Below are 24,424 nucleotides of genomic sequence, written 5' to 3'. Positions count from 1 at the left end.
GATCTTACTTCTATTTCAAGGTAAAAGTGCACATAGTTACTGAAAGGTGACTACTTTGAGAACGTAATGTGCTCATGATCAGGGAAGTAAACTGCTGGTATTGCAAACTGGAATCATGTAATCTTAAGGTTTGCAATAAACAGCACATGTATTTTTTGTTTAGCTGCTTTTAAAAACTGTTGTTCTAATGTAGATAATGAGAAATTTTATTAGAAATGTGAAAATTTTAATTTGGAATGTGACAATTTCAAATAACAACATATGTCTCCACAGACTAGTATAAAGTTTGTTTTGGGTTTCAGCAGCCAGTATTCCATACTCTTCCCTGTGTAGTTTTGATTTAAAAGGGTTTTTTGCATAGGTGTAAGCTGTAAGTTCAGCTGCTTGCCATAAATTAGTCTTTTTGGATAAATTCTCTGCAAAACAAGTGTTAATGAGAAGAAAGAGATGACCCCCTTTAGATAGGCAGGGTTATAGGCAACAAAGGATCTTTTTCTCAACAAGATATGAAAGATAGGAAACAAATATCATCTAGAAATGTGCTCCAAAAGAAGAGAAAAAGTATTTTTCTTTAGTATGATGCAATTTGTTAAAAGCTGATTCAGATTCTTCTGCTGCTGATGTTTAATCTTTAAAAAAAAAGGGAACAAAAAAGAGACTGCCCCTCTTTCCCCCCCCAAAAAAAACCAAGCCAAAACAAAGGAAAAAAAAACCCTGAAGCAGGGAGATTACTGTAATTTCTAGGAAATTATAACATAAACCAAGTATTTTTTAATTTTCTTTTTTGTTTCAGTGAACAGCACATAGGTTGTTCTAATGCTCTGAACCATTCAGGTTCTTCAGTGCAGATCAGGGCAGCTCTACTGTCATTTATCCTGTTCTGGGTGGTTAACTTCTGTGTGCTGTGTGGTTAGATTGGATCAGCCAAATATATTAATGGCAATATGGGTTATAGTGGGGGAGGGAAGGGGTGGCAGGAGGAGAAAGCAGCTCATCATTGTGACTTCTTAATAATGCATTAAAGAAATCTTGTCAATGATGACAGGTAATTTTGTCAAGTAACACTGGTTGCTAGTGGAACCATTTCCTCCTGTGGTGAATACTTATGGTATTGATGATGGTGCTGTTGTGAAGTATTTATTTTGCTGTCAGACTGTTCAAGATTTTTTTTCTATTTTGCATCTGTTTAATTTATACTTTCTCTTTCTAATCTCCATGTGCTCTCCTGTCCTGGTTTCAAAGAAGACAGTGTTGGTTTTTGGTCTTTTAAGGCTTTTTTTGTGTTCTTAAAAGTAACTAAGTTTGGTCTAAAATTTATGTAAGAGTAATTTAACCCAAGAATGTTAGGTGTATTGTTTCTATTTCCTTTTAGAAAATGAGGGAAGAAGATTATCTCTCTGATGAATACTGTGCAGTCATAAAGAGGTGTTGCTTCACACCCTGCCCTTTGTGCATATAACTAGCTTTACAGGACAGGGTTTCTTACTTGGTGTTGGGAAATGTGTTAAAGTATTTTATCACCATCAGGCTTTCCACAATAGAAATTACTGTGTTCTGCTGCCTTTCTTCACTGCGGTTTTATCTCAGTGCATGTGAAAGTCAATACGTAGTACCTATACCAGAGACAGGTTTCAACAATGATGTTGCAAGTTTCAAAAGCAAGATGCTTTCACAGGTGTTAAACATAGGTATCAAACTGGAATAGTAGTCCAGTAATGTTAGATGAGTAACTTATAGGAATTTTAATTATGGAAAATTATGGAAAATCTATCCTAAAACAATGGAAGAAGCTTTAGGACCTGTCTAAGAGTTCTAATACTCTAATCTTCCTGTGTTTTTTCTTGTATATGTAAAAAGCAAACCAGTAACAGAAACTTTAGAGATGTGTGTTAAAATTTAATATCTTGACTTAAAGCTTTTTTCTACATTAATGGTTTTTATGGCATCTAATAAACATAAACTGTGGGAATAGGGGAATTGTTGGATGTTGCATCGTTTTTATTATTTTATTAGCCTTTTTCATCATTTTTAATGCTAACTTAATTGTTGCATTTCCAAAGACCATTTGTTGTGCATTTGATTTTCCTAAACTTAATTTTGTTACAGTCTGAATACATTTATGGATTTAATATTTAAATAGTTTACTGTATTAGTGCTAGAAGGATGAACATTCCTTCAATCTTGTACAGGTTCTTTTAGAGAGAACCTGAAAAATACATGCTTTTTAGGGGTGTGTATTGATAAAAGAGGTAGTTTTTAGAATCTCCAAGGATAACGGCAAGGGCAGTTGTACAATAAAGTGTGTATGTGTGCATGAATTTATAGAAACAGTATATTAATTCATCTTTTTTTTGTTTGTCCCTCAAATACCTCCTTCCTTCTTCCCGTAAATCCATAGGCTGTCTTGCACTTCCCAAGTTGAATCTACAGTTCCTGACTCTCCATGACTACCTGCTGAGGAACTTCAATCTTTTCCGCTTGGAGTCTACCTATGAGATCAGACAGGACATTGAAGATAGTGTCAGTAGGATGAAACCATGGTAATATTTATTAATTGGTGCAAACCAGTTTGTTCTCTTCTAATCAAAGTGTTTTTAAGAATGAAAAACTGGTACTGTGTATATATGAAATGCATTGTAACTAATGTGGTTTTTTATTACATAGATACTGTGGTTTGTACTTACTCCTTCCATAAGGTATTGCCATCCCAAGAGTTGATATTTTAAGGGTTTGTGGTTATGTATCCCTGTAGGTATGTTAAAGGCGTGTGGATGCTAACAAACAGCCTTTGTTTTGTTAAGATGGATGAGTTAATTTTCCATGAGTACTAAGCCTTGGCTGACATTACAAAATACAGAAACGTCATAAACTCCTCTGTTTGTGGGAGAGGTCACTGAGTATTCTTGAATTTGCCATCTGCTACATTTTAATCCTGTTTTGATTTAAAGGGTTTATTTGGTGTGATATCTTTAATACTCAGTAGTTGCTTTTTGTTACCTTTCCTTTATCTTCTGTCTCAGTGAGTTTTTTTGAATAATGCTAGCATAAGTTGCCCTTGTTTTTTGAAATATAAGTTATGTTATGCTTCAATTCTAAAATGCAGGATTACATGAATCTAATTCAGTAGTACATAAAGTTAAGAATTCTACTTTTGTCTTAAAACTTACTGTAGGGTAAATTTTCTCACAGTTTAAAAAATAATTGAATCTGTAATTAGCTAATGACTAACAAAACTTTGGGATTTATTTCTTAGGTTATCAGAATATGGAGGTGTGGTCTTTGGTGGATGGGCTAGGATGGCACAACCCATTGTCTCTTTCACAGTGGTGGAGGTGGCCAAGCCCAACATTGGTGAAAACTGGCCCATGCGAGTGCGAGCAGATGTTACAATTAATTTGAATGTCCGAGATAACATCAAAGATGAATGGGAAGGTACTTAACATGCTTTGAAATGAAGTGCTCAAAATAGGTGCTCATCAAAATACATTTTGATTTAGTCGTATTTGTAAGAAGAGGTTTTAAACCATGATACAGATTTGTCAGTCCTAATATACAGTTTGGAAGTCAGTTACTCAAATTTCAAGTTTAAGGAGTTTCATAAAGTGAAGTTTGAAGTATATTTTCATAAAGTAAAGTTTGAAATAATTACTTAGGCATTCATTGGGAACAGAATGTTTATTACTTCAGACTGATGTCATTCAGTGCCCAACTGTAAAATGCTGTCCTTTATAGGGACTGTTGAAAGTTAACTTAGCATTTTAAATAATATATTTGTTAAAAATGTCATATTGAAAAGTATGGGGAATGTGATATCTGTCTCATACGCAAGTGGAGAGGATAGATTTTTATTTAATTCAAACCAGTGCATTTCAGTAGTTTTCAGTATGTTTGAATGTTAAGAAGTGCTGACTGTACCAAATACTGTTTCTTGTAAGTATCCACAGGCGACACTTCTTTTGCTTGGGGATTTGAACTTTAGTTGACCGTGTTGGCAAGTGACATAGAAGCATGCAATTGGACTTGTGTTATCAGTAAATGTCACTCCTTTCTCTTTTGTTAGAGAAACCTGATAAATGTGCTGGAGCTGCGTAGTGTGATTACAGGTCACGTAGCACAAATGCTAAAGCTGGACTGTGTGATAAATGAGCAGATACTGGTTTGAGGCTGTAGATTTCTGTTAAAGTAGAAAATCTAGGAGGATGGCAGAGGATTCACTATAATGACGGTATCGATACAGTGGTACACCTGGCTTTTTAAATACTAAAACAGTCTCTATGATTTGAAAAAAAATCATATTTTAACTAAATCAAAACTGAGATGAAGAATTCATAAATCATTGCCTGACTTAAGAGGATCTTGATGAAACTGCCTTCTGTTGAATAGTATCTGCTGCTTAATGAGGAATTATTTGTGTCATGAAAAATACAGCATGTTTTCTGAACTTTGAAGGTGTCTTAGATCTCTGAGACTGTGGAGGTGTACTGGTGAGAAGATTTAGCGTTCAGAATTATGTTAGTGAATTGGAGAAGCAGCATTCGAAAAGTAGGATGTAGTTCAGCAGGGATGATTATTAAGCAAGGACAAGTCCCTGTACAAATACATGTTGGGGAAATAACTTATATATATAATAACCTCTGCAGAATGGAAAGATCAGAGTCATCATTGCTCACACGTGAATGTGATTCCCCAACATTTTGTTAGTACTGAGGGAAAAAGACAAAATCTCAAGTTATATTGGAATTTATAAACTGGAATGTAACAGTAAACAAGTAACTTGGTTAAGTGACCTTTTACTCTATTAAATAGATAACTAAAGTAACTTGGTTTAGGTTTTTGTGCCCAGTTTTAGGCACTGCACTTAACTTGTTGAAAAAAAAAAGAAAAAAAGGAATTGGAGGTTTGTCCAGAGGATAGCAATGAGAATAAGAGGTTAATGTCACACTCCCTTAGAGATGATGGAAAATAACTACGTAAAAATAACTGGAGTAAGATTACTGGAAGAAGAATAATCTTGAAATAATGTTTGTTCTTATGAAAAAAGCCTTCAAGTTCTACTTTTTATATCTATTATATCGTAACGGCTTATGGTTTTGTGTTCTCTAAGTTCAAGGCATATTTTGAAGCAAAACAAAAATATTTACAGGTGGGATTTTATTTAAATTTTAATGCATTCTTTCATATATATGTTAAGGACTTGATGAGGACAATGCCATTCAATCACATCACTGACTGTTCCTTTTGGGGCTCAGGTCTGCGCAAGCACGACGTCTGCTTCCTGATTACGGTGCGTCCCATGCAACCTTACGGCACCAAGTTTGACAGGAGACAGCCTTTCGTTGAGCAGACTGGCCTGGTGTATGTCAGAGGCTGTGAAATTCAGGGCATGCTGGATGAGAAAGGGCGTGTTATTGAAGAAGGTATGATAAACCAAAACTTGTTCAAGAGATTTATCTTTTTTTTCTGTCTCTATTTTTTATCTTTAACAGCCTAATGGATAATTTTTCTCTCTTTCAAAGAATGTTCATTGAATTAGTTACATACATGGAAAAAGCCAAACCAATTCCATAAGCAGCCTGAGAAAGGTTAACTAGTTTCCTCTGGTAAAATCTGATGTAGCTACATTAATTAAATAAATCCAGTATGCTGGGTTAAGGATTAAAATAGATTCTATTCAAAAACTATTAGAATAATGCAATGAAATGTTTCTATTGCTATGCAGAAATTAGTTTCATCATATGAATTTGTCTGAATTTCATTTAAGGAACAATTATGGATCACTTATTTGAACGATAATTTGCTTTTAGCACTGAGTCAAATTCTAATCTTGCTGTTTCATTATGGGCAGGACCTGAACCAAAACCAAGACTTAAAGGTGATTGCAGAACATACAGAGTATTTCTGGACCCAAACCAGTATCAGCAGGACATGACCAATACAATCCAAAACGGAGCAGAAGATGTTTATGAGACATTTAATATAATAATGAGAAGAAAACCAAAAGAAAACAATTTCAAGGTAAGATACTTGCTCCTTGGCTCTTAGGTAAGAGTATGTCTGAATATGCTGTCATTACTGAGACTTTTTTATTTTAGATGCCTATAGTTAGGCTATTTAGGTGGCAAAGGTTAGGCTTTCCCTATGGGAAGCTAGAGTGATTGGTGATCACTTTCTCCTGCAGATAACTCTTACACTGAAAATCAGAACACTGCTACTTTGCTTGAGTATATAATAAAACTTTGGTTTATAATTTCAGTCTTCTAACAGGAAGCCTTCATATTTGGACTTTTGGGTTAAGGGTGTATGTGGAATGTTTTTGTTACCTAATGTAATAGTAAACTGTAAGAAAAGGAGTAAAAAAGTCAAAATGTGAAAATCAGAGGAGTCTGCTTTTGGGAGGGTCACTGGATCAGTTTCTTATTGGGCATTGGACTGTGTCAGATCAAGAGCAGCTCTGCTGGGAAGAGCTTGGAGGTACTGGTGGATGATAAGCTTGATATGAGGCAACAGTATGCACTCACAGTCCACAAATCCAGCTGCATCCTAGTCTGCATCAAAAGCAGGGTGGCCAAAAGGTCGCAGGAGGTGCTTCTTCCCCTCTGCTCTGGTAAGACATCACCTGGAGTGCTGCATCCAGCTCTGGCCTCCCCTACACAAGAAGGACCTGTTGGAGCAAGTCCAGAGAAATGACAGGGAGATGATCAGAGGAATGAAGCACGTCTCCTGCAGGGAAAGCCTGAGAGAGTTGGAGTTGTTTAGTCTGGAGAAGAGAAGGTTTCAGGGGGATCTGACTGCACTGTTTCAGGAAGGCGGCTTTTAAGAAAGATGAGGACAAACTTTCTAATAGTGGTAGTACAAGGGGTAATGTTTATAAACTAAAAGATGGTAGATGCAGACCAGATATAAGAAAAATATTTCACGATGAAGGTGGTGAAATGCTGAAACAGGTTGCCCAGAGAGGTGGTAGATGCCCCATCCCTGGAAATTTTCAAGGTCAGGTTGAACAGGGCTCTGAGAAACTCTTGTCTGCTTGAAGATGGCCCTGCTCATTGCAGGGGGGGTGGACTAGATGAGCTTTAAAGGTTCCTTTCAGCCAAAACTACTATTTGATTCAGCCTCAACAGCACTGAGCAGAAAGGAAGGAGCCACTTCCCTTCACCTATGGCAAATTCACACTGTAGCACGAACAAGGTGCTGTTGGCCTTCTTCACTGTGAAGGTGCATCATTTTGTACACCTAAAAATATTTCTTACTCAGTTTCTTTGCCTTTTAGACCTCTGAATCATTAATGTTCCTTGAGTATTCCATTATGAAAATGCAACATGAATGAAAAACTACATTTCTTTTGGTACCTTAAAATCATGCATTGCATAAAGTGATGTTCATTTTGAGGGATTCTGTCGCAAGTTCTGTGTAAATGGATAAAGAGGTAGGCAGGAAGACATGGACTTTTTTTTAAGTCTAGAGGTAACTAGAAAGATACCTCTGGTGTGAAGCAGTAGCTTTCAGCCTGCATAGACCATTGTGGTGTCATCGTTTCAGCTCTGTTCTTGGAGCAGTAATTTACAGGCAAATCCCAATGCAAACCATTTTATGCTGGCATTTATGAAGGTCTCATACATTCATTTCTCAAGACAACCTAATGTATTTCCACATTTATCACATTGCTGCCAGTTTAGGTGCATGCATCCCATGCCATTTGCAAACCTTTCTAACTTCAACTGGAGAAAACAAGACAATGCTGTGATTAGTGTAGACAGTGTATGCAGCAGATGGAAGGCAGCTTGAAGTTCAAAGCTGAGCTTGTAGGAGAGAAGACAAGAGAACTCTTGTGCAGTCCTTGTAAATTAAGCAGATGAGACAGCAGAGAAAGTGCAAATACAGTGAGTTTGCTGGAGGTGACACCCCTGTGTAACTACAGTTGGTCAGCAGCATTAGTTCTTTCAAGAATGAATCTTATTGGTTTTACATGCATAAAAATTACTTTTTGAAAAGCTGAAGCAAAGATTTTGTGATGTAGAAACACCACATTTACTGTTAGGAACATATTTCTTGCTTCCTCTTAGAAACTGATCACTAGGTTTAGAAATACTACCTGAAAATGTGACATTGTCTGATTTCTTTGTGCTTTTCTTAGCACAAGCATATTATGCTGTGCTTAATATATGTTTGAGCCAGAAGTACTTGTTCTGTATTTGCAACAAAATAAAAAAATTCTTAGTTAATATGGGACGTGTCCATCCATATATTTTTGAAGTAATTCAGGCTTCAGAAGTACTAAGATGCCTTCAACTTCGTAGCTTTACAGGTCCGTCACAGAAGCCACAGCATGATTGTGACTAGAAGAAACATATTCAGAGAATGGTTGAGTTTAGAGGGACCTTTGGAGATTATTTAGTCAAAGATCTGTTTAAAGCAGAGTCAGCTAGAGCAAGTTGCTCAAGATATTGTGACTATGCTGTTAGAATTGGGTGTGTCCAGTGATGGAGACTACATAATCAGTCTAGACAACCTGTTCCAGTGTTGCATTACCTCTACACTAAAAATATTTTGGTGTATTTAGGTGGAATTTCCCATATCTCAATTCATGTCCATTGCCCCTTGTCCTTTCACAGGGCACTACTGAGTGACTCTCATTGCATTAGCCTTACTTCCTCTCGTTACATTTTTTTATACAAATCAGTCAAATTCTCCAATGCTCCTTGAGTTTTGTATTCTTGAGGCTAAACAATCCCAGCTCTCTCAGCGTCTCATACAACAGATTCTCCCATCCTGCAATCATCTTAGTGGCTTTTTGCTGGATTCTTTCTAGTATGTCTGTCTCTTGTCCTGAGGAGCCCAGCGCTGGACACAGCACTCGAGATGTGGTCTCACCCACTCTGAGTAGTGGGGAAGAATCAGGACCTTAATAGAGGTTGACTAAGCAGGGATGGTGATCACTTTACTTGGCTCTTTGAATGATACTACACAAGCAAGAAAAAGAAAATCCTACCCTTTGGAGATGGATATATAAATGTAGACTCTCAGAATAAAAATCTGTACTTAGATTTGACTGATTGTTCTTTTACAAGATAGGCATTTGGAGGTTCTGTATTATATTCTGGTGTGGACATCTGATGCACTGTGTTTGCCATTCATTTGCGTCCATGTTTGGTGGCATGGGAAGTCAGAGGATCTTGAAATCAGTGCAGGTCTGGTATCCTGTGTTCCCTGCTGCTGCTGAGAAGCAGATACATAGTGACCAAATGCCAAGTTTCAAGTGAGATGGTTCTTCAAGACTTGCCACTAAAGTAGCCCTTTAACAGGAAGGCAAAAATTCAGCTTCCTCTTAGTTAAAAAGCACACCTTCTGTGCAAGTCTAGGGTCTAGAGCATTGGTGTTTTCACAAGAGGGGAAGGGAGAGAAAACTTATGTAACCACAAATGATCAGATAAATTAATTTGTGGGTGAAGAGGAAATGCTTGAAGGGAAGCTTAAGCTGACTGCAGGGGTGAAATTTATAGGCGTGTAAGAGGAAACCTTAAACTACATGAGGATCTTCTATGTGTTTTTCCCTTGCTGTGAATGTTCTGGGATGAAAACTTTACTGATGATTATGGTCATCTTTACTAGCTCTTAGTTTAAGAATTCTGTGCTTTGATACTGGTGTTTTGTTGCATATGTACACTGTCTATGTATTGACTCAATCTAACCAAACACTGTCAGTTAAAGAGTTATATTCTGTCATCTTAAAATAGATTTGATTGAACTTCAGTATTATTTTTACTTGGTAAGAAGTCAGTTTCTTCAATCCTATTTTTTCTGATTTTTTTCTTATTTACAGGCTCTTCTGGAGACTATTAGGAATCTGATGAACACAGATTGTGTGGTTCCTGACTGGCTGCATGACATCATTCTTGGATATGGAGACCCAAGTAGTGCACACTATTCAAAAATGCCCAATCAGATTGCAACTCTGGATTTTAATGACACTTTCCTGTCCATTGACCATTTAAAAGCTAGCTTTCCGGGGTACAATGTTAAAGTTACTGTTGACAATCCAGATCTTCATGTACCCCCCTTCAGGTGATCTCAATATTTCAAGTACTTCTGGTCTGATATTCTTGCTGAAATGTGTTTTCAGGTGGGGTTATGTTCAGGGGTTGAAGGGAGATGCTCTTTGTTTTAAAAAAAGATAGAGATATGTTAAGATTTAGATAGTTACATGATAGAGTTAACTGTACAACAGCTAGGACCAACTTCTGTTCTATTCTGTACAAAAATGCATCAGAGCATTGCTTGTAGATCAGCCTACAGAATATATGCAAAAAAACAAAAGTATGAGATAGAATCAAGACACATAATACTCTTCTGTATTGTGGTATCTAGCCTCCTCAAGATCAGGCTAGAGAATTTTAATTAGATGTCTCATTACAACAAGCGAAGAACAGCAATTTCAACATCAGTTAAAATTTGAGCTTTTGGAGACACCATTCAATCAACACAAAGGATTAAGTCTGAAATCCCATAATGCTTATTTTTAGAAATGATTTCTGAAATAGGATGCCATTGACAGCTAAATGAGATTTACTCATTTTGTTTCAGTGATGCTATTGTCCAGCATTTTCAGACTTGCAATTCTCAGACTTGCACCTCCTGGTGCACTTCCTTGAATTTTGACAAGTGAGTTTCACATAGTACTGGAGAACAGTTCCTTCAGCTGAAGAAACTACATCTTTTCCTTGTGAAAGAATAAATCTGTGGAGGGAAAAGATGCCTTTCCCCTGCACCAGTCAGCTTTTATCATGGCTAAATTGAATCTTGAAAAGGAGGGAGGTAATCTCCCAAGCTTTTTTTTTGGAAACACTGCATGGAGAATTCATGTGGAGAAGGCATTACCACTATATAATGATATAAAAATAGTCTGAAGGTATCTGGAAAAGATCTCACACGCAGTTTTCCTCAATGACCTGTTGTTCAGTTTCAGTTCCTATATTAAGAGAGATAGTGCTCTTTATGAGGAGCTGTTGCTCTTCCTACTGCTACATCTGTCCTGTAAGAGATTATTACTGTATTTATAGGTATCTGCATTTTGGATAGGCATTGGGATTCATTCACCTGTGATTTGTTTCTAAATTAGAGAAACTTGCTAATATATACAGAAGGCTATAAAAAATTGAAATGGAAGGATCAAAACTTCATCTGTTGGAATAGTTTGGAACACTGATACAGCTTATGGTCTTTGATTACTTTTTCCCTGTCTCTTCCATTTTCACTTACGAACTTCTTGTCTTCAGCATTTTTCCAGCTGGCTCTCAGCACTGCTCCTGGCTTTTCCAGTGTTTTGAAATACTTTTTGTATAATCAGCTTCATCAATTTATGTGTCATTTCTTTTCTTTATTCTCCTTAAAACTTTGTCATTTGCAGCACTTGTTTCCCTGTTGTATGACAGTTTGTCTTAATGGTGAGAAAAAAATCTTTATTACCTTCTGAGACAATCTATGTCATAGTGAACATGTTGAACTATAACCCTAAATTATGTGTTACAGGATAACTTTCCCAATGAAGGAAGGTAAAGGAACAAAAAGAAAAGAGGATGGAAGTGAAGAAAACCCTGAAGAAGCTAAAACGCTGATTGTAGAGCCTCATGTTATCCCAAACAGGGGACCATATCCATATAATCAACCAAAACGGTAAAAAATGGATGGGAACTTATTTTCAAATGATAACACGTGCATAGCAGTTCATTTTCAGAAATTATACTGGTTTGTTTTATATTTAAATCAAGATATTCTATTGCCCCTTATGTGTTAAAAAAGTCCCTGGAAGAACAGTGAGAAATACTGCCTTCTAGTGTTTTTTGTCTCAGGAATTTGAATATTAGGAAAGTAATACCTAAATAATTTTACAACATTCTCTGCAAATAATAACTAAAGACAGTCTTTTAGATGGAAGGAGTTTGTTGTCACATGGGCAACATGATTTACTGTCTTGCTTAGAAATTTCGAGACTGTTGTATCTATAAAAAACATAGTTGTAATGCTAATCTAATTTGTGCAAAAGTTTGCAAGTGTATAGTTCAGGAAAGATATAAACAGTTAATTGAAATAAAACTTGTTAAAACAATTGCTTTTATCAAAATTGTTTGCAAAATCTGTCAATTATCTGATTTTGTTTTGCTTTGTTGCAGCAATACTATTCAATTTACCCATACTCAGATTGAAGCCATCCGTGCAGGAATGCAGCCTGGACTAACTATGGTAAGAATGTTTCTAAGTTTGGTAAGAATATTTTTAAGGATTCTATACTCTTATTTATTTAATTCTGGCCTTAGGTGCATTCAGTGAAATACTAGTAATGCCCCTTTCTGTAGCCTTGCTGAGGTAATTTCTGTTAATAGTTTAAGGATCTGAAAAGTTAACATTCAAAGGTTCAATGTGCTCCAATTCTCACAAAATCATACAGCAACACATTTCTCTATCCTGTGTTTCAGTGGCTGAAGGTTTTCCACAGCAACTGATTTTGCTTTTGCATTGGTTGAATAGTCTTTATTTAAAGCAAGAATGATTTCATAGCAGTTTGTAATTTTATGTGTAGATGCTTATGAAAGCTGCTGTTCAGTGGTTCGTAATCCTGAACAAATTATTTTGAGATGCTTTCTTTATAATACTTGGATACCTTTGAAATGTCTGAGGTATCAGTTTTGGAGTGTTGTGGAATTGACCCTATGAAAACATTTACTATTACTATATGTCTATATCATCAGTTGTAGATTTTGGAGTAAATAGAAGGAATGAACTCTTTTTTTTTAAATTTTTCCTGTTCTTTATGTCATTTTCACCTTACTCTTTTTCAGTTGTGTGTCTTGATTCTCTTTTCACTGTTTCCCCCCTATTTTACCTGAGGCTAAAATACCTTTTTTCTCTGAGGACATCTGTTTTCATATTAGTACTTCCTGTACTGGATAACCATATTCCTTTTAGTCAGGAATCTGCCAAAATAGTCTGAAGGAGTCTTTTATAATATGTTGTATTTGGTCTGAAAGCTCACCAGAGCCAGGAAGCAGTGTGTAATGTCAGTGTCTTGTGAGGTTGTTCTGGGTTTTTTCTTCCCAGCCGACTTAGTTTTTTTTTTTTATTCTGAAGTATTTTGATAAATTATATATTGATTTTTATTTGGTTTTATTTTTCTGTGTGTGTGTGTTTGATTTTAGGTAGTGGGTCCACCTGGTACTGGAAAAACTGATGTAGCAGTCCAGATAATATCCAATCTTTATCATAATTTCCCAGAACAACGAACTCTAATAGTTACCCACTCTAATCAGGTAAAGTGTCAGTCATGTGTGGCATTTTCCTGTAATTGCAATGTAGAAGAACAGTAGGAATTGAGATCAATAGTTTGGGAATTGCATTTGTCTCCTAACAATAGAAACTTGAGTCAACTTGTGTGCAGTTTTGCCAGTTCGATAATGTGAAATTAAATTTTTGAATTTCAGGTGTGTAGTTCTAAACTATTTATCTGAAGTTTTCAATGTGTTTAATTGGTTGGAGGTCAAAAATAAGAAAGTATTTTGAAAAAGTCTCTGCTTGGTTCTTACAGTTGCACATGCAGTGCAAGCATGGCAGATTTTTGCTAATTAGCTCTGTCAGACACTGGTTGCTCTGTGCTTCATGCTCCAAAGAAGCATGGCTTCCAAAGGCCTCTTCAGATGAATATTTGCTTTCCATTCATAAGAGATGGAGTCTTAACTGCTAATTCTCAAGCATATATAAAATTAAAAAAAATAATAATGATAAGTTTTTAAGAGCCTTACTCTTAATTTCCCCACTTTACTCTGCACTGGTGCAGCCTTACCTTGAGTTCTGTTTGCAGTTTTGGGCACTACAATATACAAGAAACATAAAGCTATTAGAGAATGTTGAAGTAAGAGCAACAAAGATGCTGCAGGGGCAGCCATATCAGGAGCAGCTGAGGTCACTTGATCTGTTCAGACTGGAGAAGAGGAGACTGAGGGAAGACCTCATTATGATCTACAACTTCTTCATGAGGGGAAGAGGAGGCACTGATCTCTTTTCTGTTGTGTACAGTGACAAGACCTGAAGAAATGGCCTGAAGTTGTGTCAGGGGAGGTTTGGGTTGGATATTAAGAAAAGGTTCCTTACCCAGAGAGTGTTTGGGCGCTGGAGCAAGTTCCCCAGGGGAGTGGTCGCAGCATCAGCCTGACAGAGCTCAAGAATCATTTGGACCCTGCTCTCAGGCACAGGGTGTGACTCTTGGGGTGTTCTGCACAAGGCCAGGAGTTGGACTTGATGATTCTTATGGGTCCCTTCCAACTCAGCATATTCTATGATTCTATGAAATTTGCATCTGATTTGGAATGATTTGTTTGGAAACCAGGGTCAGCTGTTACCTGGCTAACCTGGCTAACCTGGTTAGCCTGTCCTGTTTCAGTTATGAGTTACTTTAACTGAACATACCATTGGAAAACATTTCATATTTTTTCATCAAAGCAAGATCAAAGAGTGGTTGAAGGGGTATCGTTTCGGTGAGGAGTTACAGCCTGGAATAATACAGGCCAGTCTGCAATGGGTTGCAGGAGAGTGGCAGGTTAAAGATAGGAGAAAGGGTTGAGAACATGTCCATTGAGGAGAAAAAGAAGGAAATAACTTTGAGGCAGATAGAAGACTCTTCTTACCAGACAAGACTATAATGAGGACATTACCTTGAAGTTGTGCCCTGGGAAATTAACTCTATCTCAGCAGGGTACATTACCCATGCTTTGATGCTGCACTTTTAAGATGTTTACGTGACTTGCAGCTGCAAGTGGAGCTTGCTTGTGTTTTCAAAACTTGATGATCCAGTGCTTACAAGTTTGCTCTTTTGAAATAAATGGGTTAGTTGATAGTAAGCCACTAGAGAACTGAAGAGTTTAAGGTAGAAGATATAGCACACCTAGAAGTTTAGTTATGTGAAATTCAATTATCCAAAATGGGATAGAGTCACAGTACCTGACAGTACCAGATCATACTTCTTTCATGTACAGTAAAAGTTAAATTATTTAATGTCATCGTACAAAAATTGGTGTTTGTGAGACAGTTTTGTAAATTGATAGCTTTATCAACTAAGTTAACTAAGTGATAGAATTAAATTTTACAATTGTAAAATTCAATGTAAATGTTGTATAAAGTATGCAAATAAAAGGGTGTTAGTAGGCTAATTTCCCTGTTGTCATGATTCGGAGTTTCAGTATTAACTTTGTTTTGTTAAAACAAAATTAACTTTTGTTTGGTTTTGCTTCCATTTATAATAAAATAGGCATGATCTCCTGGTTTACTTATGAATAATTCCTCAGTTTTCCCCTGCAAGAGCCTCTGAACTTCTAAAAACTACCTTTTCTCCTGTTCTTGTCAATCTTTAGGCTTTGAACCAGCTGTTCGAAAAAATCATGGCTCTAGACATTGATGAGCGTCACCTTCTGCGTCTGGGTCATGGAGAAGAGGAATTAGAGACAGAGAAAGATTTCAGCAGGTGAGAAAGGAGATGCTAATGATAAACTCACTTGTATAAACATGGCAGCAAGATGTCTCTGTTGAATCCACTTGACCTCCCACGCAAAGGAGCTGTGTTGGACAAGTTTTACCCTTCTCATTGAATCCCAGTAACACAGAGTGCACTATTTTTCAGTACCAGGTTTAGTAATTTTTGGTTCTTATTCTGTACAGAAGCTGTGCTCCCTTGAGCATCTAAAGGCAGAATCAGTCCATTGCTTTTTCACAAACTCAACTGCTTGAATAATAGATAATTATATTTTTTTGGACCCTTATACCTTTCATACAATTAATGCGTGAGAGAAATTAGAATAATAAGGCAGATTCTTAGAGTTACAGTTTTTTTGTACAAATATGGTATCACTTCTACTATCATGGTGATTTTTGCATTAATAAACATGAAATTAAACTTTCTGCTTTGAATTCGTCTTGAACTGCTTAACCTCGAAGTTGCTTATTTCATTCATAACACATTTTGAAGTATAAATGTGTAAGGAAAGCTATCAACTCGGTATCAGCACAAAACTTAAGAACCTGTTCTTCTAAATATTTGTATGTTTGTCATGCATTAGTCCAATTGACGTCAGTAGGATTACAGACATTCATAAATGTAAGCGGGGTATAATGGTCGTGCACTGGAAATATCTGAACTGCCCAGTACTGGATTATCATAGCAATACTTTGACTTCAAAAGCTGTAGTAAAAATTATATATAGTCACTAGAAGCTTCCCACATATACATAGTTCAGTATTTAGCAAAATAAATACCTTGTGATTTTTTTTCTTTTAAATTGAATGCTTTGATGAAGTCAGATCATTCCAGAAACTTGATAGTCAGAAACTTACTGAAATGATGTCATAGCAGATATTTATTTAGTAGTATCCATAGTTTAGTATATTCCTTGAACTCTAGCGTTCATCAATAAAAGGAGTTTTCTTTAAGACACTACATTTTTTATTTTCACACTTTCTCAAGGTAACTCCTGACCTCTGGGATATTTGTGCAAGCAATATGGGTTCTGGCAGTTCAAGAGGGAGGGATAAAGGTTGAGGAATATATTTGAAGGTGGGCTGCACTACTGTGAGAACTTTATTTCTTGATTTCTTGTTAGGTTGTCTTTGTGAATTGTTAGGACTCAACTGATAAGAATAGTCAGCATGTAGCAGATTCTTAGGTTTTGGAACAGGATGGTAGTTGTGTCAGATTTTGGCAGGGTGATGGGGTTTTTTGTGATCTCTCATTGTGATACTTAGATACTATTTTGAGTTTAATAAAAATGATGCTATATGTAATCATTTTTGTAGGTATGGAAGAGTTAATTATGTGCTGGCTCGAAGACTCGAACTTCTACGAGAAGTTGGGCGATTACAAGAGAGTCTTGGAGTCCCAGGAGATGTGTCTTACACTTGTGAAACAGCTGGCCACTTTTTCTTATACCAAGTAAGGACTGAAATACTTTTGCAGAGACTGTATGACCTAAATATGTTACGAAACACTTCATAAAACTTGAAATGAATTTTTCAGAGTTGAGAGTAAAAGCAAAAGGCATTTTCCTTGGTGATTCACAATACAGTAACAGCTAAAGTTAAAATTGCAGTGTGACTTGCTTGTGTTGTTATTGTTTTAAATCCTGCCTGCTGACTCACCAAGTCATTGCTGCCCTTCATGAATGCTGGCAAAGATTCTAACCTGAAGCCTCTCCTTCAGATAGGAAAATCTGTGGGCTGCTTTATATTTTGGACAAGCATTAGAGCAGCTACTTGATGGTTCTGATAGGAGGTTTTTATAGTATTAAATGCCAGTGTGAAATCAGATGTACAAAATTATATGTTGTATGTCCCTCATTTCTTCTCCATGTATTTTTCAGTGACGTGGTCTACATTTGCAATCGGTGTTGCATAAGGAGGCTTCTAGAGGGGCACTTAGGACGGAATGCACTTACTGTGTATGTTGTTACAGAAGTTACTCTGGGCTAGCTTTAGTGTGGACCTTAACATTAAATGGACATTTGGTGTTGAAGAGTGCAAGGAACACTGCTAGAGGTCATCTGGTTCAGTTTACTCCTAAATGAATCCCACTTGGTATTTAAATCAAAGTATTGTAAATGGAGATAATAAAGAAGTTTGCTTCTGTATTGCGTTTATGTGGCAAGGTTTTGGTAGCAGGTGGCTGTAGGAATGACCTCTGAGAAGAGGCCAGGGGCTGTCCTGTGTAGGACAGAGCCAGCTCCAGCAGACCCACTGCTGACCAAGGCTGAATACACAGTGACACTGATGGTGTCTGTGAAAACCTCATTGAGAAGAGGTCAAAAACCAGCAGCAGCTGAGGGCAGAGAGGACAGTGTGAGAAACAACCCCCATACACCCATGTCAGAAGAAAATGAGGGAGCAGGAGGTGCTCCAGGCATCAGAGCATAGGTTCCCCATAGCTTGTGGAGACAAGCCATGGTAAAGCAGGTTTTCCACTTGCAGCCAGTGGAGTGGCTGTGGCAGAGCAGATACCGACACTGCGGCTCATGGAGTTTCCCATGCTGAGCAGGTGGATATATCCTGAAGGAAGAGGCAGCCAGTTGAAATCTCATGCTGGAGCAGGGAAGAAGTGTGAGTAGGAAGGGGTGGCAGAGACGTGATGTGAACTTGAACCATTATTTCTGTACTGCTCAGGGTAGGGACGAGGTGAAAAAACAGACAATGAAGTTAAGCCTGCGAACAAAGAGGAAGTGGAGAAGATGGTTTTGGTTTTGTCTTTGTTGCTCACCATCTTACTCTGTTTTTAATTTGCAATAAATGAAATTAATTTTCCCTGTTTTGTCTGTGATGCTACTTGCAAAGCAATCTCCCTTTCTTTATCTCAACCCATAAGCTTTTCTATCTTAATTTCTCCCATTGTCCTGTTAGAGAGGGGGGCTGAGAGGAACTGAGTGGGAGTCTGGCAGCCAGCCAAGCTCAGCCCTCCACAACTTCAAAAATGTCATTCTGAAACAAGGTCAAATACTACCTATGACATACCTAACTTTTGTGATAATTTTTTTAATGCTATGCTGCAAGCCTGTATATTGCTAAAAACCTTATGATATAAACCTTGCTTTGTCATAGGTAATGTCTCGTTGGGAGGAGTATATCAGTAAAGTGAAAGTTAAAGGTGGAAAATCACCTGATGTTGCAGATGTCTCCAGTTTCTTTCCTTTTCACCAGTATTTTGCAAATGCTCCTCAACCAGTTTTCAAAGGCAAATCATATGAAGAAGATATGGAAATTGCTGAAGGGTGTTTTAGACATATTAAGAAAATATTCACTCAGCTTGAGGTAAGACATATTACTGTTAAAGGCAAGTGAATCTGGCTAATCCTGTAGAAAAATGACACGATTCCAAAAATCTCTTTTTCCCTACATCCTAGAAGAAATATACACATCTAGGCAGCTTCATTACCTTGCAAGGTGAGAATTTTCACCTTTGAGTAATATAGGTATGTTGCACAATAGGGGCAAGGGTCTGGTCTCTTTTAGTTGGATTGTGGGAAGCAGCTGTTCTGCATCCGTTTTCACTGATGAGGTTACAAGGATTGGTACACCTATCACTGCTTCTCTGATCCTCACAGGGTTCCTCACAGAAAAACAAGATTGTTTTTCAAAATACGCTAAACCTGGAAACCACAATAAATTATTCAGATGGGATTGTTAACAGTACATACCCTCAGAGCTTTCTTGTTTAATTATATCAAGAGGGTGTCCACATAGTTCGAGTGGATTCATAAGTGATATTTTTTCATATTCTGACTTTCAAGACTTTTCTTTTGTTCTCCATAGGAATTCAGAGCATTTGAACTTCTCCGCAGTGGCCTGGATAGATCCAAATACCTGTTAGTGAAAGAAGCAAAAATCATTGCCATGACTTGTACTCATGCTGCTCTGAAACGACGTGACCTGGTTGAATTAGGATTCAAAGTAATGATTATACTAGCATTACTACTACTTGAGTTTGTTGTTGGTTCTCTCCTGTTTCCCACTGCATACAAATCTCTGCCCCAAATCTAGGTGGTTAGATTACTTAGAATTGAATTTTTTTACCTGTATATTTCAATTTTTTAATTTTACTGAAGAAAAATATAACTTCTGTAAGTAAAAGATTAAATCACTTTTAAGTTACTGTATATACAAAAATGGTAAATTTTTTTAGACTTTTTTTTAAAAAGTCAATTTTGCCATATTACATGATAAACAGCAGTGATACGATGAATAAAATAGAGGCAGAGCTGGGTAGAAAAACATGGCCTTTACATTTAGCTTTGTTTACCTAAAAAATTAACAATTTGAGGAAAAATAACTATGATGGAATGCTTTTTTTCACTCTGCAGTGGTAACTATAACTCTTAATTTAATGCAGTCTTTTTTTCTGACAAAAGCTGGCCACCAGTAATTCTTCCAGTATTATTTTTCACTGATCATGTACTGTATTGGATCACAAAATGGCAGATTTTTTTAGTGCAGAGATACCAAATTTGTTTGCTCTGCTGCACAAGACTTTTCTCTTGTGGTTATGGCATATAGGAAGCACGTAATGTAATTCAGTCATGGATTCCTTCTAGTATAAGCCCTGACTGGTACAAAGAGATCTGCCATTGATGTAGTAGGACTTCACCTATTTGGTAATACTAATATTTTGCCTGTAAGGTGAAATCCTGCTGTAACTGTTCCACCCAGCAAAATCTGAAGGAGTGATAGATGCTTTCTTTTGGTAGGCTGAATAAATAGTTCATTTGTGTTACTGTGTTTACAGATATCTCTTTACTTTTTTTTTTTTTTTCTCAGTATGACAACATCTTAATGGAAGAGTCTGCTCAGATTCTGGAGATAGAAACCTTTATACCTCTCCTGTTGCAGGTTAGACTTGAAACATAAAAGATCTTAAAAAGATAAATGAGACTCTGTGTTCTTGAACACTATTGAATATTAAAATGAAAAATATCATGTGCAGAAAGTAACCCAGAACTGATATTTGCTAGTAAGACCTTTCACACTGATTTGACTGATTTGATTTTTAATTATGACATTATTTTATTCAATGTAGTAAACATCTTACATTTTTTTTTCAAACATATAAATGAGCATTGAATAACCAGATGCATCTGGCAGGTGAGGGAAAACAGGTATATGTGAAAAATGCAGAAACTCAAGAGTTTGTGTAATTAGAGTAGACCATTTCACCATAGAGACATATTCTGGGCGATAGTCCATGAGTTTATTTATGTGAGGCATCCAAATAGTCCTTGAAAATTGAGTGGGTTTTAATTTTAACAAAACCTAAGGATCTAATCTTCCAGAGTAGCAGTACTTGATTTCTTCACTTGCCATTCAGTGAGAAATTTTTAAAGACAAAATATTGGGGGGCTTCTTTGTCCAAGATTAAAGTGGCTGATACATACGGAACAACTATATAGAATGCTTTGTCATCTCCAAAGCAGAAGCTCTCAAGAAAAAAAAGAAAAAAAAAGTTTGGGGTTTTTGTGGTTTTTTATTCTTGCCAATAAAAATTATTTCCATCCTCTTACTTTCTTACTAAGGCATTTTCAGGCTTGCAGAATTGGACAGTTCAGAGTTTGGTTTTCTTTCCTTGCTATCTGATCAGAAACAGCTTCAGAGCTCTTCCACTTCAAGTGGCAGGAAAAGGAACTTTATGTTCTGTCTCAAATAATGTTCCCATGGGGAAAGGGAATTATCACAGGAGTGTGTAATGAGGATCTGGCAGCTGGAAGTCTCCAGGATGCTAATTGTGAAGAGCATTCAGTCCAAGAGCCAAGATGGGAATTAGTTAGGGCACATCCTGGTCTTGGAAGAGGCTATTTGAGAATTACAGAAGTAAACATGAACTACAGAGACACTTGAAAGGCAGGTTCAGTGTTGCCTCAGGCATCTGAACACTAAAAACTGTTTCAGATGCTTCATATTCACTACCTCAGAATCCAAAAAATAAAGTTCAGAGGACAGTTCTGGGGTAACTGCTACTACTGTGTAGTAATCAGGGATTTTGGCCTTTAAAGCAATACAATATGATCTTTATTCTGATAGTTCTCTACTAATTTTATTAGATAAAGGTACTTGTTTTATAAGAAAAGAGATTTTATTTACAATTCTACTCTCTGATTGGATGAAAGCTAGTAGTCTTTAAAAAGACTGAAGTTCAGTGTAGCTTAAAAGCAAATGTTGAAGGGCTTAGACAAAAGCAGACAATCTGACTCTTAGTGTGTTTTGAGTGCCTTGATTATATTGTAATAGTTGCAATAGTATAATTGTTCAATTCTAGAACCCCCAGGATGGATTCAGTCGTTTGAAGCGGTGGATTATGATTGGTGACCATCATCAGTTGCCACCAGTCATTAAGAACATGGCTTTTCAAAAGTACTCCAACATGGAACAGTCTCTTTTCACACGGTTTGTTCGTGTTGGAGTGCCAACTGTTGACTTGGATGCACAAGGAAGAGCAAGAGCAAGGTAAGACAGAAAATCCTTTGTCTAGCTTGTCAGAAAGTAACAAGTTAAAAATGAGAGAGGGGCATGCATAGCTACAGAAACTGGTTTTTATTGTTAGGACAGGAGTTGGTAAAAGCTGGAATTTTAATTTCAGCTTAGACTAGGAAGGCAAATTTTACATCTCTGAAATGCAATCAGATTAATTTCTTCATTGTTATTTTTATATAGTAGTAGTCTGCTGTTGCATGAGTGCTTTAATGAAAATTATATTCAAAGGTACTTAATCATCTTAGGTGTTCAGGGTTTTTTAACAAATGAGACTTTACAGAAGCTTTCTTTTCTCAATTAACATTTAGTATATTCAAAGTTAAATTAAAATATGATATATTTGGTGTTGAATATATAATAATTCCCTTAAAGACTGTAAAAGGGTGCTTTTCTGTAGTATTTCAGGAGAGATGCATCCAGAGATTGGACACATTCAGGTTGTCCTCACAAGACCGTAAAACATTTTTTATAGTAAAGGAGATACTGCAACTCTGTAGTGTAATAGCTTTTCTTTTTTATCTTTGTATTTGTCATTTCACTGTGGTAATTTAAACACCAGATTTATTGATTGTGTAAATTGCATATTTGTGGTGTCATGTTAAGAAGAGAAATAAGAGAAAATTACCGTCCAAATAAGAGAAAATTACTCCATATAAAACCTTGCTACTTTAGGTTTAGTTCTAAGTCTTTATTTTAGGCATAAAGTGTAGTGAAAAATATGACGGAGAACTTATTTTTTTTCATGTAGGAAATGTTTGGAATCTAGAACATTATTTTCTAGTCCTTTGAATGACAGTTCAGTATGATTTTTGAAATGAAAATTTCATCTGAATGATGGTAAATAAAGTTTACTTTACAAAATCTTAGTGAACTTCTTAGGGATAACAAAGCAGAAGTCCTTCATTTTGCAAGTTATTTCTTAAGAGATTACTTCCTATGCTTTTGTCTTTTGCGATCACAGGTAGCTTTCCCGTGAGCTGTCTGCTTCTTAATCTGGTCTGGATATTCTTGGGCATTTTTGAATGAGACATTTTGCTAGTATTACTGTCCCTATGAATATCAGGAATCATTCAGAATTAAGTAGATCTTGTTTGTTTGCATTCATATCTTGTGATAATACTAGGAAATACACAAAATAAATAAGGAAATCAAATTCTTTTTACTGTAAGAAGCTTTACCACAGTTAATGCAGAAAATATTTTTTTTCCTTATTCCTTCTGTTTTGTAAAGAAGGATTAATATTCCTTAAGTTCTGTTACCCATGAATTCTTACAAAACTTGTAGCTTGATCAAGAGGAACAGACTTAAACCTGAGTGTGCCACATTGACATGGCATCTGAAGTTTTCAGTGAGAGAGATTAAAACAGAATCACAACCTAAAAATAATATTGCTGGATAGATTGTTTGAGTGTGTTCATTTATATATGTACAGGCTGCCTAGCAAAATTATTCTTTTCACTGCAAACCTACAGAAGCCCTGATCTCATATGCATCTGAATTCTTTTGAATGAGTTAAAGAGCTTGCTCTAGCTCACTCTGTGTGCTGTGTGTCTGTGGTTTTGAACAGTTTGTGTAACCTCTACAACTGGCGCTACAAGAACCTGGGTAACCTGCCTCACGTGCAGCTTCTGCCAGAGTTCAGAACAGCCAATGCTGGCTTTTTGTATGACTTCCAGCTTATAAATGTAGAAGACTTCAACGGTGTAGGAGAGTCTGAACCCAATCCTTATTTCTATCAGGTAAGGGAAGTACTACATGTGTAATTTATTAACCTCAATAGGCCTTGTTAGATCTGCAGTGAAGACAGACTATGAAAAACAGTAAACTGACATTCAATTCATGTTCTCAGATAATTGAGTCATGTGTGTGATTTTTTTCCTCCTTTTAATGAGTTTTGAATGTTGAAAATGAAAACATTGTGTTGGGGCTTTTGCTCAATAAATGACTTTGTTTTCTCCTTGTTATGGGAGGGATGAGACTTGTTGTAATTCATTACAAAACGTAATTTTGACCTAAGGCAAATTGAAGTCCACTGTAATTCAGCTGTACAATGATAGTAAAAAAACACTAGTAGTAGCACTTCCTCTGAACACAAAGAATTGAAGTTTGCTTGGTTGCTCATACCTGAGTTTGAAGAGTCATTGTGTTGATTTGATCGATAGGTAGGAATGCTAACATGCCCATTTGTTAAAGAATAAAACAGTACTGCTAGAGGCGTACATAAGAGCCGTAGAGACTTGGAGGATGAAGTAAATTGAAGAAAACCTTAATCTTGGAGTTTCTCAACTAAGTTTTCAAACTCTCAACTAAGTTTTCAACTCATCAACAGTCTCTATCTATTTCTCTTAAATTAGGAAAACATTTTACACTTGTAGTGAGATGC

The 24,424-nt window shown here is 36.5% G+C and overlaps 1 protein-coding gene across 1 annotated transcript in view; it reads left to right on the top strand.

Moving 5' to 3' along the window:
- AQR (aquarius intron-binding spliceosomal factor) overlaps positions 1–24,424 on the top strand; it is a 48,813-nt gene that overhangs the window by 15,850 nt on the left and 8,539 nt on the right. Inside the window, exons 16-30 of the mRNA XM_053945313.1 lie at positions 2,399–2,540; positions 3,254–3,432; positions 5,250–5,417; positions 5,846–6,015; positions 9,821–10,062; positions 11,527–11,670; positions 12,168–12,237; positions 13,191–13,301; positions 15,396–15,505; positions 16,831–16,966; positions 18,622–18,831; positions 19,333–19,470; positions 20,335–20,406; positions 21,827–22,014; positions 23,609–23,780. Coding sequence (XP_053801288.1) covers positions 2,399–2,540; positions 3,254–3,432; positions 5,250–5,417; positions 5,846–6,015; positions 9,821–10,062; positions 11,527–11,670; positions 12,168–12,237; positions 13,191–13,301; positions 15,396–15,505; positions 16,831–16,966; positions 18,622–18,831; positions 19,333–19,470; positions 20,335–20,406; positions 21,827–22,014; positions 23,609–23,780 — 2,252 coding nt within the window. The remainder of the gene's footprint in view (positions 1–2,398; positions 2,541–3,253; positions 3,433–5,249; positions 5,418–5,845; positions 6,016–9,820; positions 10,063–11,526; positions 11,671–12,167; positions 12,238–13,190; positions 13,302–15,395; positions 15,506–16,830; positions 16,967–18,621; positions 18,832–19,332; positions 19,471–20,334; positions 20,407–21,826; positions 22,015–23,608; positions 23,781–24,424) is intronic.

The sequence above is a fragment of the Vidua chalybeata genome, chromosome 6 (genome assembly GCF_026979565.1).
Source record: "Vidua chalybeata isolate OUT-0048 chromosome 6, bVidCha1 merged haplotype, whole genome shotgun sequence".
In the NCBI taxonomy this organism is placed as follows: Eukaryota; Metazoa; Chordata; class Aves; order Passeriformes; family Viduidae; genus Vidua; species Vidua chalybeata.
This window is presented reverse-complemented; position numbering and strand designations above follow the sequence as displayed.